Source organism: Cavia porcellus, unplaced genomic scaffold (genome assembly GCF_034190915.1).
Source record: "Cavia porcellus strain 051 isolate PalLab524CR breed Dunkin Hartley unplaced genomic scaffold, mCavPor4.1 scaffold_1, whole genome shotgun sequence".
In the NCBI taxonomy this organism is placed as follows: domain Eukaryota; kingdom Metazoa; phylum Chordata; class Mammalia; order Rodentia; family Caviidae; genus Cavia; species Cavia porcellus.
Window position 1 is genome coordinate 58,757,766 of NW_026947484.1, and position 13,049 is coordinate 58,770,814.

At 47.9% G+C, this 13,049-nt stretch overlaps 1 protein-coding gene across 1 annotated transcript in view; it reads left to right on the top strand.

Annotated features, from left to right (window-relative positions):
* Window positions 1–9,879, top strand: part of Tmod2 (tropomodulin 2) — a 37,434-nt gene extending 27,555 nt beyond the window's left edge. Inside the window, exons 9-10 of the mRNA XM_003471875.5 lie at window positions 1,213–1,357; window positions 3,324–9,879. Of these exons, the coding sequence (XP_003471923.1) occupies window positions 1,213–1,357; window positions 3,324–3,358 (180 nt within the window). The 3' untranslated portion in view covers window positions 3,359–9,879. The remainder of the gene's footprint in view (window positions 1–1,212; window positions 1,358–3,323) is intronic.
* The last annotated feature ends 3,170 nt before the right edge of the window (window positions 9,880–13,049 follow it).

Below are 13,049 nucleotides of genomic sequence, written 5' to 3' on the forward strand. Positions count from 1 at the left end.
GCCAAAGGCCACCCCCTCGGCGCAGTCACAGTCTCCCTCGGCAACCACCAGGGCAAGCTGTTGCTTCTGGTCCTTCCACATCCTGTCCCTGGGGCCGCGTGGGGACAGGGCATATCTTTTATAATAGTCCTGGCAAGGCCCTGGGCTGTGTCCTCCAGATCAGTGCACAGATTTGGGCCTGGACAGGCCTCTGTGCAGCCATTCATGGCTCCCTGATCTCTAGCCCCTGTGGTCACGCTTGCTTGTCACATAAATTGGTTACGGTGGTGCACGTTCTGGAAATGTGTTTATTTTCCTTTACTGCCAGGCTTTTCACGTTGGTAATGAGCCTTTACTGCCTTGCAAATCACTGCATGATTCTCCCACGCGGTGAGGGCTGCACCTGCTCAGCTGGCGACTGGTGCTGACCCATGGCTCCGACTGTGGGTTCCGAGTCCTGTGGACCTTGAGTCCCACACGCAGCATCCCCAAGGAGTTTCCACTCCTAGACCAAGTGCAGGTCCTGGCTGGAGCCAGAGGAGCCCACCTCCGGTTTTGGGAGATGCCTAACCGACTTTGAAAGTCAGTCTCTACCTCTGTGGAGAGTCACGCCCAGGAGTCACTGCTTCCCTGCCTGCACCAAACAGGATTTTACCTGGTGTTCAAACCTCTTCTCAGTCCACTCTTTGATTGGTTATTCATTCAGACAGTTTCATGGGTTAAAAGAAAAGGTTCCATGTTTCAAACCAACACTGGGTAGTTTGGAAATACCAAGTATTAGTCTTACTTTTCTTGACCTGTAGAATTGCCTTTTTTCTTTTTAACTGGAGCTTGAACTCAGGGACACTCACCACAGAGCCAAACCTGCAGCCCTATTTTACTCTTAATTTTTTAGGGGGGCAATACCAGGGACCGAACTCATGACCTCAAGCTTGCCAGGCAGGTGCTTATGCCGCTGAGCTAAATCCATGGCCCCTTACTCTTAATTTTGAGGCAGTGTCTTGCTGAGTTTCCCAGGCTGATCCCAGGTATTTCAGCGTTTTCATTTTCAGATGCAGCAGAGTCCGCTGTTGTCTAGATCTTGCTTCTAGAGTCCATGTGCAGGACTCGATGACTGTGTCAGAGGCAACACTGCGCAAGGCCCTTTCATTTCTGCCCCATGCTTCATGCATTTGCTGTGCCAGTAACGGTTTCCTCTTCCTTTCTGGTTTCCCTGTGCCTGTGCCTCACCAGCGGCAGCAGCTGGGAACAGCCGTGGAGATGGAGATCGCGCAGATGCTGGAGGAAAACTCGAGGATCCTCAAGTTTGGATACCAGTTCACCAAGCAGGGGCCGCGCACTAGGGTGGCAGCTGCCATCACGAAGAACAACGACCTGGGTAATGTCACTGTCTGTTGCTTTCTCATCGCTGGGACGCAGTACCACACACCCACAACTCAGAGCAGAAAGGTTTACTGTAGCTCAGAGTGTGTATCGATTCAGTCCATAGTCAGCCAGCTGCAAGGCAGGGCCTGGGAAACAGACAGATCAAGGAGGAGGCAGGTGGACTGGGCCAGCGACCACCACCACCTCTAGGCTTTGCCTGTGACATCGTACCCAGCTGTAAACCCACCAGTGGATGGATCCAGTACCACGCACCCATATGCAGCATCACACACCCATGCCCAGTGCAACACACCCAGGGGTAGCACCACATACCCAGAACACAGTACATGCACCCTCACGCAGCTTCACACACCCAGGACCCTGCACCCAAGACCGCCGCTCTGAGTGCCCGAGGTTTGGAGGACCTCTAAATCAGAACTGAGCTGGTCACCGTCCATGTGTGGGTGATGGCAATGGTCATGGTCCCCTCCAGCACCCCACAATGGCCCGCAGGCCTGGACAGGTGAGAACCAGGGCCTCTCTGGTACCCGGCGTGCTCTCACCTCGTTTCTCACATGTGGACCGTGCCCAGCCATGCAGGTCTCCTCCACTGCATCTGCCCCTGCCTGCACCTTCCAGTCCTTAGGTTTGAACGCAGGGTGTGTTCAGGACTTCAGTACTTTCGGGGAGGTAAACTGGCAATGCTGGGTGACAGAGGTGAAATTCGGAGTAGCTTCACCTCAGCCCCTGCCGCACTGGCTGAGGAGCTGGGCCTTTTCTCCTGTTAGCATAAGGTTACTGCATCAGGGAGGATCAGGACAGACTCAGGGCTCCACCTGGGGACATCACAGCCATCTGGGGCAGCACAATGCCGGGCTGCCAGCCAGCCAGTGGCTGCACAGTCCCCAGCTGAGGTTCAGGGACCACACCCCCAGTATGGGCAGGCAGCAGCCGGTGCTTCTCCTCCCTGCATGGTACTGGCCACACAACAGGGAAGGAGAAGGGCACGTAAAGGTCAGTGCCCTGTGCGCTGCCCCGATGTGCCTGGCCAGCATGGGCTTTGAGCTGTGGGCATGGGGAGGCTGGCAGGGACCGGCCAGGTTTACTGCAGGCACCAGGGTAAGGCCGCCCAACAGGCTGCAGGCAGCACTTGGAACCACACAGAAAACAGGCAAAAGAAGAGATTTGAAAGGTGGTCCTGGGCTTCCTGGAATTGGGGTGTGTAGAGCAGGAGCTGGGATGAGACCTCCACTGAACCCTGGAAGAGCTCCCTGGCAGCGGGGAGGCCGGTGATCCAGGCAGGGAAGTGGTGGAGATGGGGTCAGGCGGCCCGACACCCTCTTGGATCCCAGGAGCCAGCTGAAGGGAGCCTGGTACTTGGGTCAGCTCGCCATCTGAGTCACATCTTCAGTGGAGGCTGACACTTAGGGGTTTTATTGGGACGAGATTCAGACACTCTGGCCTGTCCAGAAGCCAGGGTCTCTCTGGCCACTACTGGAGGTAACAGCAGCAGCTGTGCTTACTAAGTAGTTTATGAAAGCCAGGGTGACTGCCTTCTGGGGGGTGGGAGTGGCGGGAGGAAGACGTGCTGAGGCCAAATACTTTCTGTTCCCCAGAGATGAGAAGTACTTGCCCTTAAGTCCCAGACATAGAACCGTAAATTCCTTTATAGAACCGTAAATTCCTCCAGACACTGGGTTTGTTCTATCGTTTCCATTTATTTTTTATTTGTTTATTTTTTGGTACAGGAATCAAACTCATGACCTCATGCTCGCCAGGCAGGCACTGTGCTGCTGAGCTGTCTCTCGGCCCCTAGTTATTTCCATTTATTGCCATGATTTGTTGAATAATGAAGTTTAGGATAGTTTGTATCCCAGGCGTGTGGCATTGCTGCTTTGTAGGATTGGTGTTGTTTGGAATTCAAAGGCTGTGCCTTCCTTCAACTTGTCCCTTTAAACCTTTCTCTCTCATGTGCGTAGTTCGTAAGAAGAGGGTTGAAGGAGATCGAAGGTGAATGTCCACTGGAAGCAGAGAAATTTCTCTACAGAGCCGTTGGAAATGGATACCAACTCCTCTCCAACGAGGGACCATTTTATCAGAGGCTGTTCATTTCCGTTAACCGTACAACTAATGATTTAATTTCTATTTTTTAGCGCTACTTACTTATCTGGGATTCTTCCACGGGTCCAACTGTTTTCCTTGCTCTTGGGCTTCTCTGCAACTTGCCCAAAGGGACCAATGTAGACATTAGAGAGACAGCCGTGACCGTGAATTTAACCGCTTTCATACTAGGTTGCCCTCGCTTTCTTACGTGAACTTTTTTTTTTTAATCACTGAAAGGTATTTAGTTTATACTGTGTGTTTTAACTGATTATGGTAGAGGCCTACCTCTGTTTACATGCATAGCTTCGAGTTAGGCTAAATATACCCAAAGTGTTCTGCTTATCATGTGAGAAGTTAGCATTGCCAATCTTTCACTGGATGAGAAAATGTGACCCACTTAGCTCAACTCTAGTTGTAGAAAAATCCCTAAACGCACATGCCCAACCGTTGAAAGATCAGCGATGTCATCTTCACAAAGCAAGAAGCTTTAACAGCGCATTGGCACGTTAGCAGAAGCCGTCTGAGCCCCAACACCCAGCCAAGCGAGGTTCTAGGCAGCGACACGAACCAACACATGTACCTTTGCTGGTTATTTGACATTCATTCAATTGGTAAAGTGATCCTGTTGAAAAGCTTCTTACAAAACTGTTGTAAAGTTTTCCTGACATGGTAGGAAATGGTTGAATTTTAGTGAGACAGAATTTTAAAATAATATACCCCTACATAAAATAATAATCCCTGAACCTCACTGGGCATGGTGGCACACACTGTAATCCCAGCATTTGGGAGGCAAGAGAATTATTGCAAGTTCAAGACCAACCTGGCTACATAATGAGACCCTGTCAAAAAATAATAATAACCACACCTTTAATAAGATTATAAACACACACAATTGCATCAACTTGACAAACCTTACAATCACAAATTGCTTTGTCTTTATGTAACATGATTACAGGATAAAAAGCAAGGCTTTGGGTTCATTATGTAGATTTTTGTCCACATGATCCATCTAGACATTTGCAAACATCAAGGGAAATACGGATTGTCACTGCTACAGATGTTTGTCGTCTCAGAGACGAACCTGTGGGTGTGGGACTGAGATGATCACACCGTAGCATGCGTGGATCTTTGAATGGAGCAGCACAGCCACATGGAGAAGCAAGGAAGGGAGACCCAGTGTGGTCTCCAGACAGTCATGGCGATGGGGGTACTGGCTCTCTGGGGCTCCCCTCTCTGTGCTCCTCCCATCCCTCCTGCCCTCTTCAGATTCAGTTGCTGATTACTCTGTTTTTTAGAAGTTTGCACACAAGTTGCTCAACACAACCTTTTGTTTTGTTTTGTTTGTTTTTGCTGGTGGTGGGGTCTGACCCAGGGCCTTGCACATGGGAGGCAAGCACCCTGCCTACCATCCCCAGCCCAACACGGCCATTATTAAAAATTAAATTAAATGCTATGCACTTGAAATTAAAAACTGACCTTGAAGGTCGTAATGATAAATAGTCAAGAATACTTCCTTTCAGTGCTTCCTATGCTCTGAGATACCCACATCTGTGTGTCTGTAGGTGGAAATACCACCTATCTATTGGACATTATAGCTCTTCAGTTATTTCCTGCTCGGGGTGGGAGTGTTCATACTTTGGAAATTACTGCTATGTTACAAGTTGGAGGTTTTCCTCCTCTAATTGCTGGCTTGTCAGCTGTCATCTGGGTGCTGGGTGAAATGCTCCAATTTTGAGGTACATCCCTTCGGGGTACCTTGTTGCCAATGGGACCTTATCCACCCCTCCTTCTCTTTCTTCCCTACTCTGCATCTGTGACCAGCTCCTTAAGTGCTGAGTTCCTGATGTGGCCAATTCAGCCTTTCCTTTCCCACTCACCCTTCCCAGCCTTCACCCAGAGAACCGAGAACCAGCAGTGTCCCCACAGCCGCGGGCCACGGTGGCAGTTGGCAAGGCTTGGCCTAAAGTGAGGGAAAAGCATCAGAACTGGATCATGGCTATTTCATCCATGCGGGCAGCTGTTGATTGTGTCAAAGCAAGCGAGGAAGACATTGTAAACATACAGCCCTGTTTTTAGTTTATAAAATAGTTGGGTCACATATAATAGAGTTTATGAGATCAAATATTTGTTACTGACCACTTTGTCTTGTTATTTTCTGTGTTTGTAAAGTGGCCTCCCCATGACTTTCCATGCCTGTTTGCATAGGGAAGATGACTGTTAGAAGACAGACATACCCTCTGGGGAACCTGTCAGATCGTTTCATTACGCCTTCAGCTCCCATCTGCCCTATGCGAGCGAGAGGAAGTTCATTCCTGATTGCTAGCGTGGGGTGGAATGTGAATGTCTTTGTATGTGTGTGTTTTGCTCAGTACTTTGTTGGGAGGTTTGGCAGTGTGTGTACCAGTGTGTCTGTATGTGTGTGTGTACTGTCAGATACCCAAGGAGGTATCTGGCTACATCTGAACACCTGATTGAAGGGAGATATTCTCTCCCCAGGTCCTCTTTCCCTGTCCTCTGTCGGGTCGCTACAGGCTCAGCAGCGACTCCCTGGGGTCTATAGTTTGTCTATAATTTGGATAGTGACTCTTAGGAAATAGATGTAGAAGCTAGAAGTCATCTCATTGTTCCAGCATGAAATCTTACCATCTACCTCAAGCTGTAGTGTTCCATCCTCATCAGTGCAACTTGGCCCCTGTCTTCCACCTCTGGGACACGCTGTGCATACGTGTTTTGTACACAGAGATCAGCAAATACTGCCTTGAGGCAGTCGGCTTCCTTGGACCACCGAGCAAAGGGAGACCGAGCTCCCAGCCTTGTTCCTGGCCCTCTTGGGGCCCTTTTAGCGCATTTTATAGTAACAGCTCACCTCTGCATAAACCCCAGAGGCCAGCCCAGTGTCTGTGTTCCCAGACCCATTCCCCAGGGGAAACCCAACTCAACCCAAAGAACCGCTTCTACTCCAGAACCAGACGTGGTTCCCTGCTCCCCCAGCACTGGGGAAGCCACCCTGAGGATTGCTGCCTTGAAGACAGTTTCAATGCTGGGAGCCTCAAGCCAGTGTGAAGCATCTACAGGCTCTCAAATTAACATAGTCCCAGGAAAGTTAGGATAGCAAATACTTTCTTTTGCATGGATAAAATGTGCTCGGCTCTCTCTAGATACTGTGAAGGAGACAGAAGAAACAGAGACAGAATTCTTGATGGAATTTTCTATGTGTTTTGGGGCCTGGGGATGAGACGAGTGGCTTTTTGCAAAGTAGATACCCTTTGTAGTCCAGTTTAGTGGCCTCGGCACTTGTGGGCACAGGACAGGAAGCTGTGAACGTGGCTTCTATGGTGCGTGACCTGCCTAGGTGCAAGTATTTGCGGAGTCAGGTTGAAAGTCACGGTCCTGAGCTTCCTTCCCCATTTCCTCTGGTGATGCAGTGGGCGCTGTCTCCCCTTTAATGGCAGAGAACCAAGAGGGAGCGTCCTGTGCTGAGTCCCCAGTAGTCCCCCACTCCTAATTGATCCTCACCTCCGCCCTGCTCAAGGCTAAGGACTAAGACGCAGAGGAAAGCACTTAGCTGGACCCACCACATGGACAGCCTCTTGGACCCACCTGGCCAGAGGAAAGTGCCCAGAGCCCCGACAATATGGGCACTGTGTTCTTGGTCCACCAACTCAAGATCTTCGTGGCTGTGGAGTTCAGTGATGTGGAGAGGCTGATAGACAGGAGGGAGGAGGATGAGATCAAAGATTTACATTTGTTTCATGGCAGAACTGAGCTCCATTCCAGTTGCCTCTTTCTGAGCTTTTTGTAACAGCAGTGATTTAACAGTCAGGAGATGGATTCGCAAGTTTTAAATTTGCAACGTGACCTGGGTGCTGTTCTAATAGTAATGTATGTGGCAAGACTTAGGTCAGGACTTGGAAGAAGGTGAAGGAGAGGGCTGGAGACTGAGGCAGGAGGGAGTAGACAGCTAATCAGACTTCCTGCAGTGTCTCACCCATGGCAGTCACTGCAGACACAGGCTCGCCAGTTGGCATAGACAGATGGAGACTCCAAAACGTAATCCCATCCCCAACACTTAGCAGGGCCACAATCACGGGCAGTTCATTCAGTTACCTCCGATTATAGAATCTCCAGGGGAAGGGTGCTGGATTTGGAGTCATTGGCTCCACGCTTTCCTGGCTTGCCAACGTTGTTTGGCAAGCCATCTGATCTCACAGGCCACGTGATCTCTCTGCTCTAAAGTGGGAATAACACCTTCACTAACTACCTCACAGAATTGTGAGACTGTCATCAGATTGTTGGATGAAAGCACTGTAGAAACTAGAAAGTACTATGCAAAATGGGAGATTCTTGTTATTATCAATGGGTTAATGTGTTCCGCTGCCTCTTGAGTGTGCTTTACGCTGTCCGCATCTTTTGGAGTAGGGGGAATTGTAGCATGGTGTGGTGGAGGAACTACAATTATTTCACATGTACCCCAGTGTGGGGAGGGGTGGATGGTGGATTAGCGTGCCGTGTGTCAGGGGTGTGCAGGATGAGGTGTTTTCCTACATTGTGTCAATGGTACCTTGACCAGAATCCTTGCAGAAGGCTCAGAACTGCACAGGAGGAAGCAAGCATAGGCTGAGGTGACAGAAGGTCTGGGTTTGGCCACCTTCCTGTCACCCCTGCAGTGGGGGAGGCCAAGTCCTAAGGTATCAGTGGGGGCCTGGAAGAGGTGACTGTCCCAGCACTCCAAGAATTGTCGTGCCTGCAGAGCAGCAGCATGACAGGTGCTAGTAAGAGAGAAAGGGGAGAGAGTGGCACCTGCTGTGACCAGCTGGCCATGGCAGCAGTGACCCTCACCAGCAACTCCAGCCCAGCCAGCATTTTTTCTGCTAAGGAAGGAAGGGATAGAAATGTGGCCTCAAGACTTTTCATCAGCACTTGGAGGCAGGGACCACGTCCCAGCAATCTTCGTATCTCTAGTACCATCCAGTAAGGTGCTTTGTACATAGTTGGTGCTTAATAAATACCGCTTGAACTTCATTGGCCTCCAATCCCACACGAAGTTGCTCTATTGGTCACCAGGTAATACTTTTGGAAAACGACTCTGGTTAGGATGCCAGCTGCCCGAGGCTCTGGGCAAGCTTCCATCTGTTGGTCTGTCCGGGCTTCCCTTCATCCCTTCCTGCCTCCCAAACATGCAACCCATGATTCTGAATTGTTCTCACCACCTGTGACACTGGCAGGCAGTGCTCCCAGCAGCTCGTGTTGTCTTTGGTTCTGGATTTCTCAGAACAGGTGAGTTAGGGCCAGGGTGTCATCCAGGACAGAGATGGCCTCACAGGTACAGGCTGGGTCTTAGCTCCACAGAACAAAAATAAATTGAATGATATGAGGGGACCAGAGAGGATATTTTAAGCATATTCTATTTTGCTCCCAGAATGAATGGGAAAGGAAAGGTGGAAATGCAGAGAGCGTAGCAAGCTCTCTCATGGCAGGTGTGGCTGTAAATCCCTGCAGCCTGACTCTGCACTGCTCAAGCTACAGGCCCCAGGGCGGAGTCTTTAGCTGTGGGGGATGGGCAGCACTGCCCGGCTGGGAATGAGATGCTCTGAAAATAAGTTCTTACAGGGAATTTTATTTAGTACCAAATGTTGCCAGTGACAATCTTTAGTTAAGAAAGAAATGATTCTGACCTAAAATTCTAATCTTTGCCACTTTGTTTTTAAGGGGGAAAAAGGTATCTACATGGAAAATAATATTTATATTTTATTTAAGTCTTTATCTTGTTGCATTTTGTCCAGGAAAATAAATAAGCAGCATTTTTTCTTTGCATTTAAAAATGTAAAATACTTGCATGCCTCCGATCTGTAGTATCTTACCAATTCAGATGCCTGTTCTGCCTGACCTCCTGTGTATTGTTTCTGTGTGGTTGCGAAGAGAACATAAGAGCACTTTTGTCAACTGTAAATGGTTTAAACTTCCATTGGCAACATCCACTTAGCTAAGCAGTTGTTGAAAAAAAACCTATGTGATTTTATTTTTCATCTGAAGCTTTTCCATCAAAGCTGGCCAACTGGTTAGGAATTAAAGACTGGTTTGCCAGGGCTGGGGATACAGCTTGGTGGTAAAGCACTTGCTGTTACCCTGGTGCAGTTTCCAGTCCTGAAAAAGAAAATGAAAAAAGTCCAATTTGCCTTTTAAATGTGAAGTTGAACACTTGTGGTATAACCTGATAAGAAGGACTCCGGTTGGCCCAAAAAGATGCAATTTTTGGCCCTTTGGAATTAGCCCCAGACCTAATGCTGAGTCAATGTGAATTGTTTTAATTAACTAAGATCTTTCTGCTTTCAAAGATGTAAAATAATTTATTTGTGTCTGGAATGAGGTTTCTAAATGAAAATGTAAAAAACATTGGGAATTAATAAACTCAGCTTCAAAAGTGAACATAAAGACTGTTTATGGCTTATTTTGAGTGTCTCCTCCAAATAACTGGGCGAGTCAGCCTCTTACTTTAAATGAGCACTTTTGCAAACAGAACTATGAATTGCCTCAACTTAATAGAAGAAACAACCATAACTAGCCACAGGGAGAAGTGACAACTTGTTATCAAAGCAGAATGTACACATTTGGTGGTGACAGAGTTAAAATTTGTCAGAATAAATGGAAATGGGAATATAGATTGTATGCAGTTTATATATATATATATATAGTTATTTTAAAGTATAGATACATTTTTTGGGGCTGGGGATTTAGCTCAGCGGCATAAGCGCCTGCCTTGCAAGCAGGCAGTTCGTGAGTTCGATCCCCGGTACCGATAAAAAAGAAAAAGACAAAAAAAAAAAAAAGTATAGATACATTTTTTAAAACCTAAACTGGGAAGTTGTAACACTAAACACTAAAAATAGGAAAGTTACATAATGAAAGAATGACCTGGTAAAACTGTATTTCCTGACCTTCTGTCGAACTCAAAGTCCCAACTTTTTAATTCCTGAATTTTATCATTTAGGCAGGTGATGCGGTCCAAAAAGCATAGAGGGTTTTTGTCTAGTTTCTTTTCTTGTTTCATGCTTTCTTTTGAATGAGGAAATATATTGCTATCTTGCCTTGCTTACAGGATTCTCCTGTTTGGTCTAGACCTCGTAATGGACAGGGATTGCATTTTAAATAATCCAGGCTTAGTGTCTTCATCCATACAATAGAAACAAAGACAGGAATCCTTCACAGTCATGCCACTGAGTGTTACCGTGCATGGGTAGCACAGTGCCTAGCATGTCAAAGGCATTTGTGTGTCCTGAATTGTAGAGAAATGTCCATCAATACTAATGCCAACACAGGTCTCCATTTTATGCGGACATCAAGTGTTTAAGCAGGACCAAATAACTCATTATTAAATTTTCACCATCCAGTCCCTGCTAGCAGCAGGGACCTCTCCCACACTCCAGGAGCTGAACACAGGCAAGAGAGTGCTGACTCAGGGGCAGCTCCTACCTGCCATTCCGGTCCACTCCCGTTCTCCCTAAGGGTTGCCTCTCCCACCACACCTGGCTCTGATTTAGTTTTAAAATGTCATTTTGGCTGCTGATATAGAGAATAGATTATAGTGAGAGAGTTCTCCCCCCCCCCTTTGTCCCCAATTTTATTTGGAGGACTGGAGATTTAGGAGACACATCAGCCTGACCTAGTGACCACGCTAAACTCTGTATCAGGACGCAATGCTTCCCTGCTAGGTCTACAAATAAATTATTGGCTATGTGACTGTGCAAGAGATTTAACTCTTCTGAGCCTTAGTTTTTTCACCTGTAGAAAATGAGGCCACTGAGCCAGGAATATAGCTCAGTGGCACAGCACCTACCTGGCAATTGCAAGGTACTGAGTCAATTCCTGGTACCAAAGAAACAAAACAAAAAAACTCAAGGATACTAATTGAATCTTTGTGTGGTTGTTTAGAATTCCATTAGACAGTATTAATGCAGCATTAGAATGGTATGTGTTAAGTGTTCAGTAAATGTTAGTTGAGCCTTTGCTCTATAAGAAATTGCTCTCAGAAAGCTGTTGCCGCCAAGGACATTTGAGAAGTTGATTCACAAGCTGATGCTGTGGAAAATAAGATGCAATGGCCACAGGACTGAATATTGACTGTCTTCTAAGAGTACTTGCAATTTATAAGAGCTTTTCTTCCCAAGTTAGCCAGACATGGTGGTGTACACCTGTCATCCCAGAACTTTGGAGGTTAGGGCAGGAGAATTGTAAGTCTGGGGCCAGCCTGGGTTTATCTAGAGAGTTCAAGCCCAGCCTAAGACTACACAGTGACAGCCTGTCTCAGAAAAACAAAAACCAAATCAATCAAATCGACCAAAATGATCAGTGATCTTCCTTCTTGGAATTAGTGCCACTTGCAGGAAATTCCAGGATGTTTACTTAACCTGGGTGCTGCCTCTTCTGAAGAACAGAAGTAGATGCCAGGAGAGGTTTAACCAGTAAGTGGCTCCTGCACCCCAGGTGTAGGTGGAATGCACCTCTAGCATGCTCTTCAGCCCTCTTCCTCTGCTGCATTTCTGAAAAATGTATCAGAGCCAAGCCTTGCTCCTAGCATTGGTCTGGTCCTGGAGAGCAGGCAGAACAATCCTTAGTGGGTGACTCCATGAAGGAGTGGAAAAACACCCTTTCTTTTTGTCAGAGCCCTGCACAGAGGCCATCAAACTGTCCTCTGAGCCACTTCCCTTTTTCTGCAAACACTGCCAAGATCTTTGTTCTCCTACTCACCAGTCACTTGGCTATGGACAAGTAACTTTGAACTTCAGGGTGTTTTCGATCTGGGCTTTTATTTGCAGTGCTGGGGACTAACTGCAGGGCCCCAGATTGCGGGGTAAGTGCTCTGCTATACATACCCAATATTGAGTATCGGCTTCGATATCTTTTCTTTCCTACCACCCTCTCCCAGTCCCTTCTGTCCCCACTCACTTAGGTCCACAAATCTACTTTTTATATTTCTTAACATCATATTGTGGAATCCTGTCCGAGAATCCAAAGAAATGATCTCCCTCATACACCCATGACACAGTATATTAAAATCCGACTCATGTGCATTTTCTGTAATTTCACAACGTTTCGGGTAATCATAACAAGCGTTGGAATTTAAATCTGCTACAGATCCCCTTCAAGGGTTTACTCCCGCCAATACGAACCCCCACCCCTACTCTTGCGGGTGTATACTCTGGAGGGGCATGCAGGCTCACAAAAGGCCCAGAGTTGACTCTGGCCTCGCGGGTCCCGGGTTCGGGTCTTAGCAGCTATTTGTTTTGCTAACTTTCTTATTGGTCCTTCACAAGTTCACAGGGCAGATGTCACGTCCTCACATTGTAACCAAAGGTACAGAACCAGCCCTATCGTGTGTGCTTCTTGACGGTCAAAGTCAAAAGGCATTCTGTTACCAAGAGCCCGGCGCGCGGCTCCCAGAGACTCGAGGGCGGATACTCTCCAGTAGAACATCTTTCCCCGCCTGGCAGCCGGCTGCCAGGACCCGGACCAGAACGGGCCGCCTCCCGTACGGACTACAGGTCCCAGCGTGCTCCGCGGCGATCGTGCGCATGCTCGGGGCGGGGCTGCTGCGTCGACCGCGC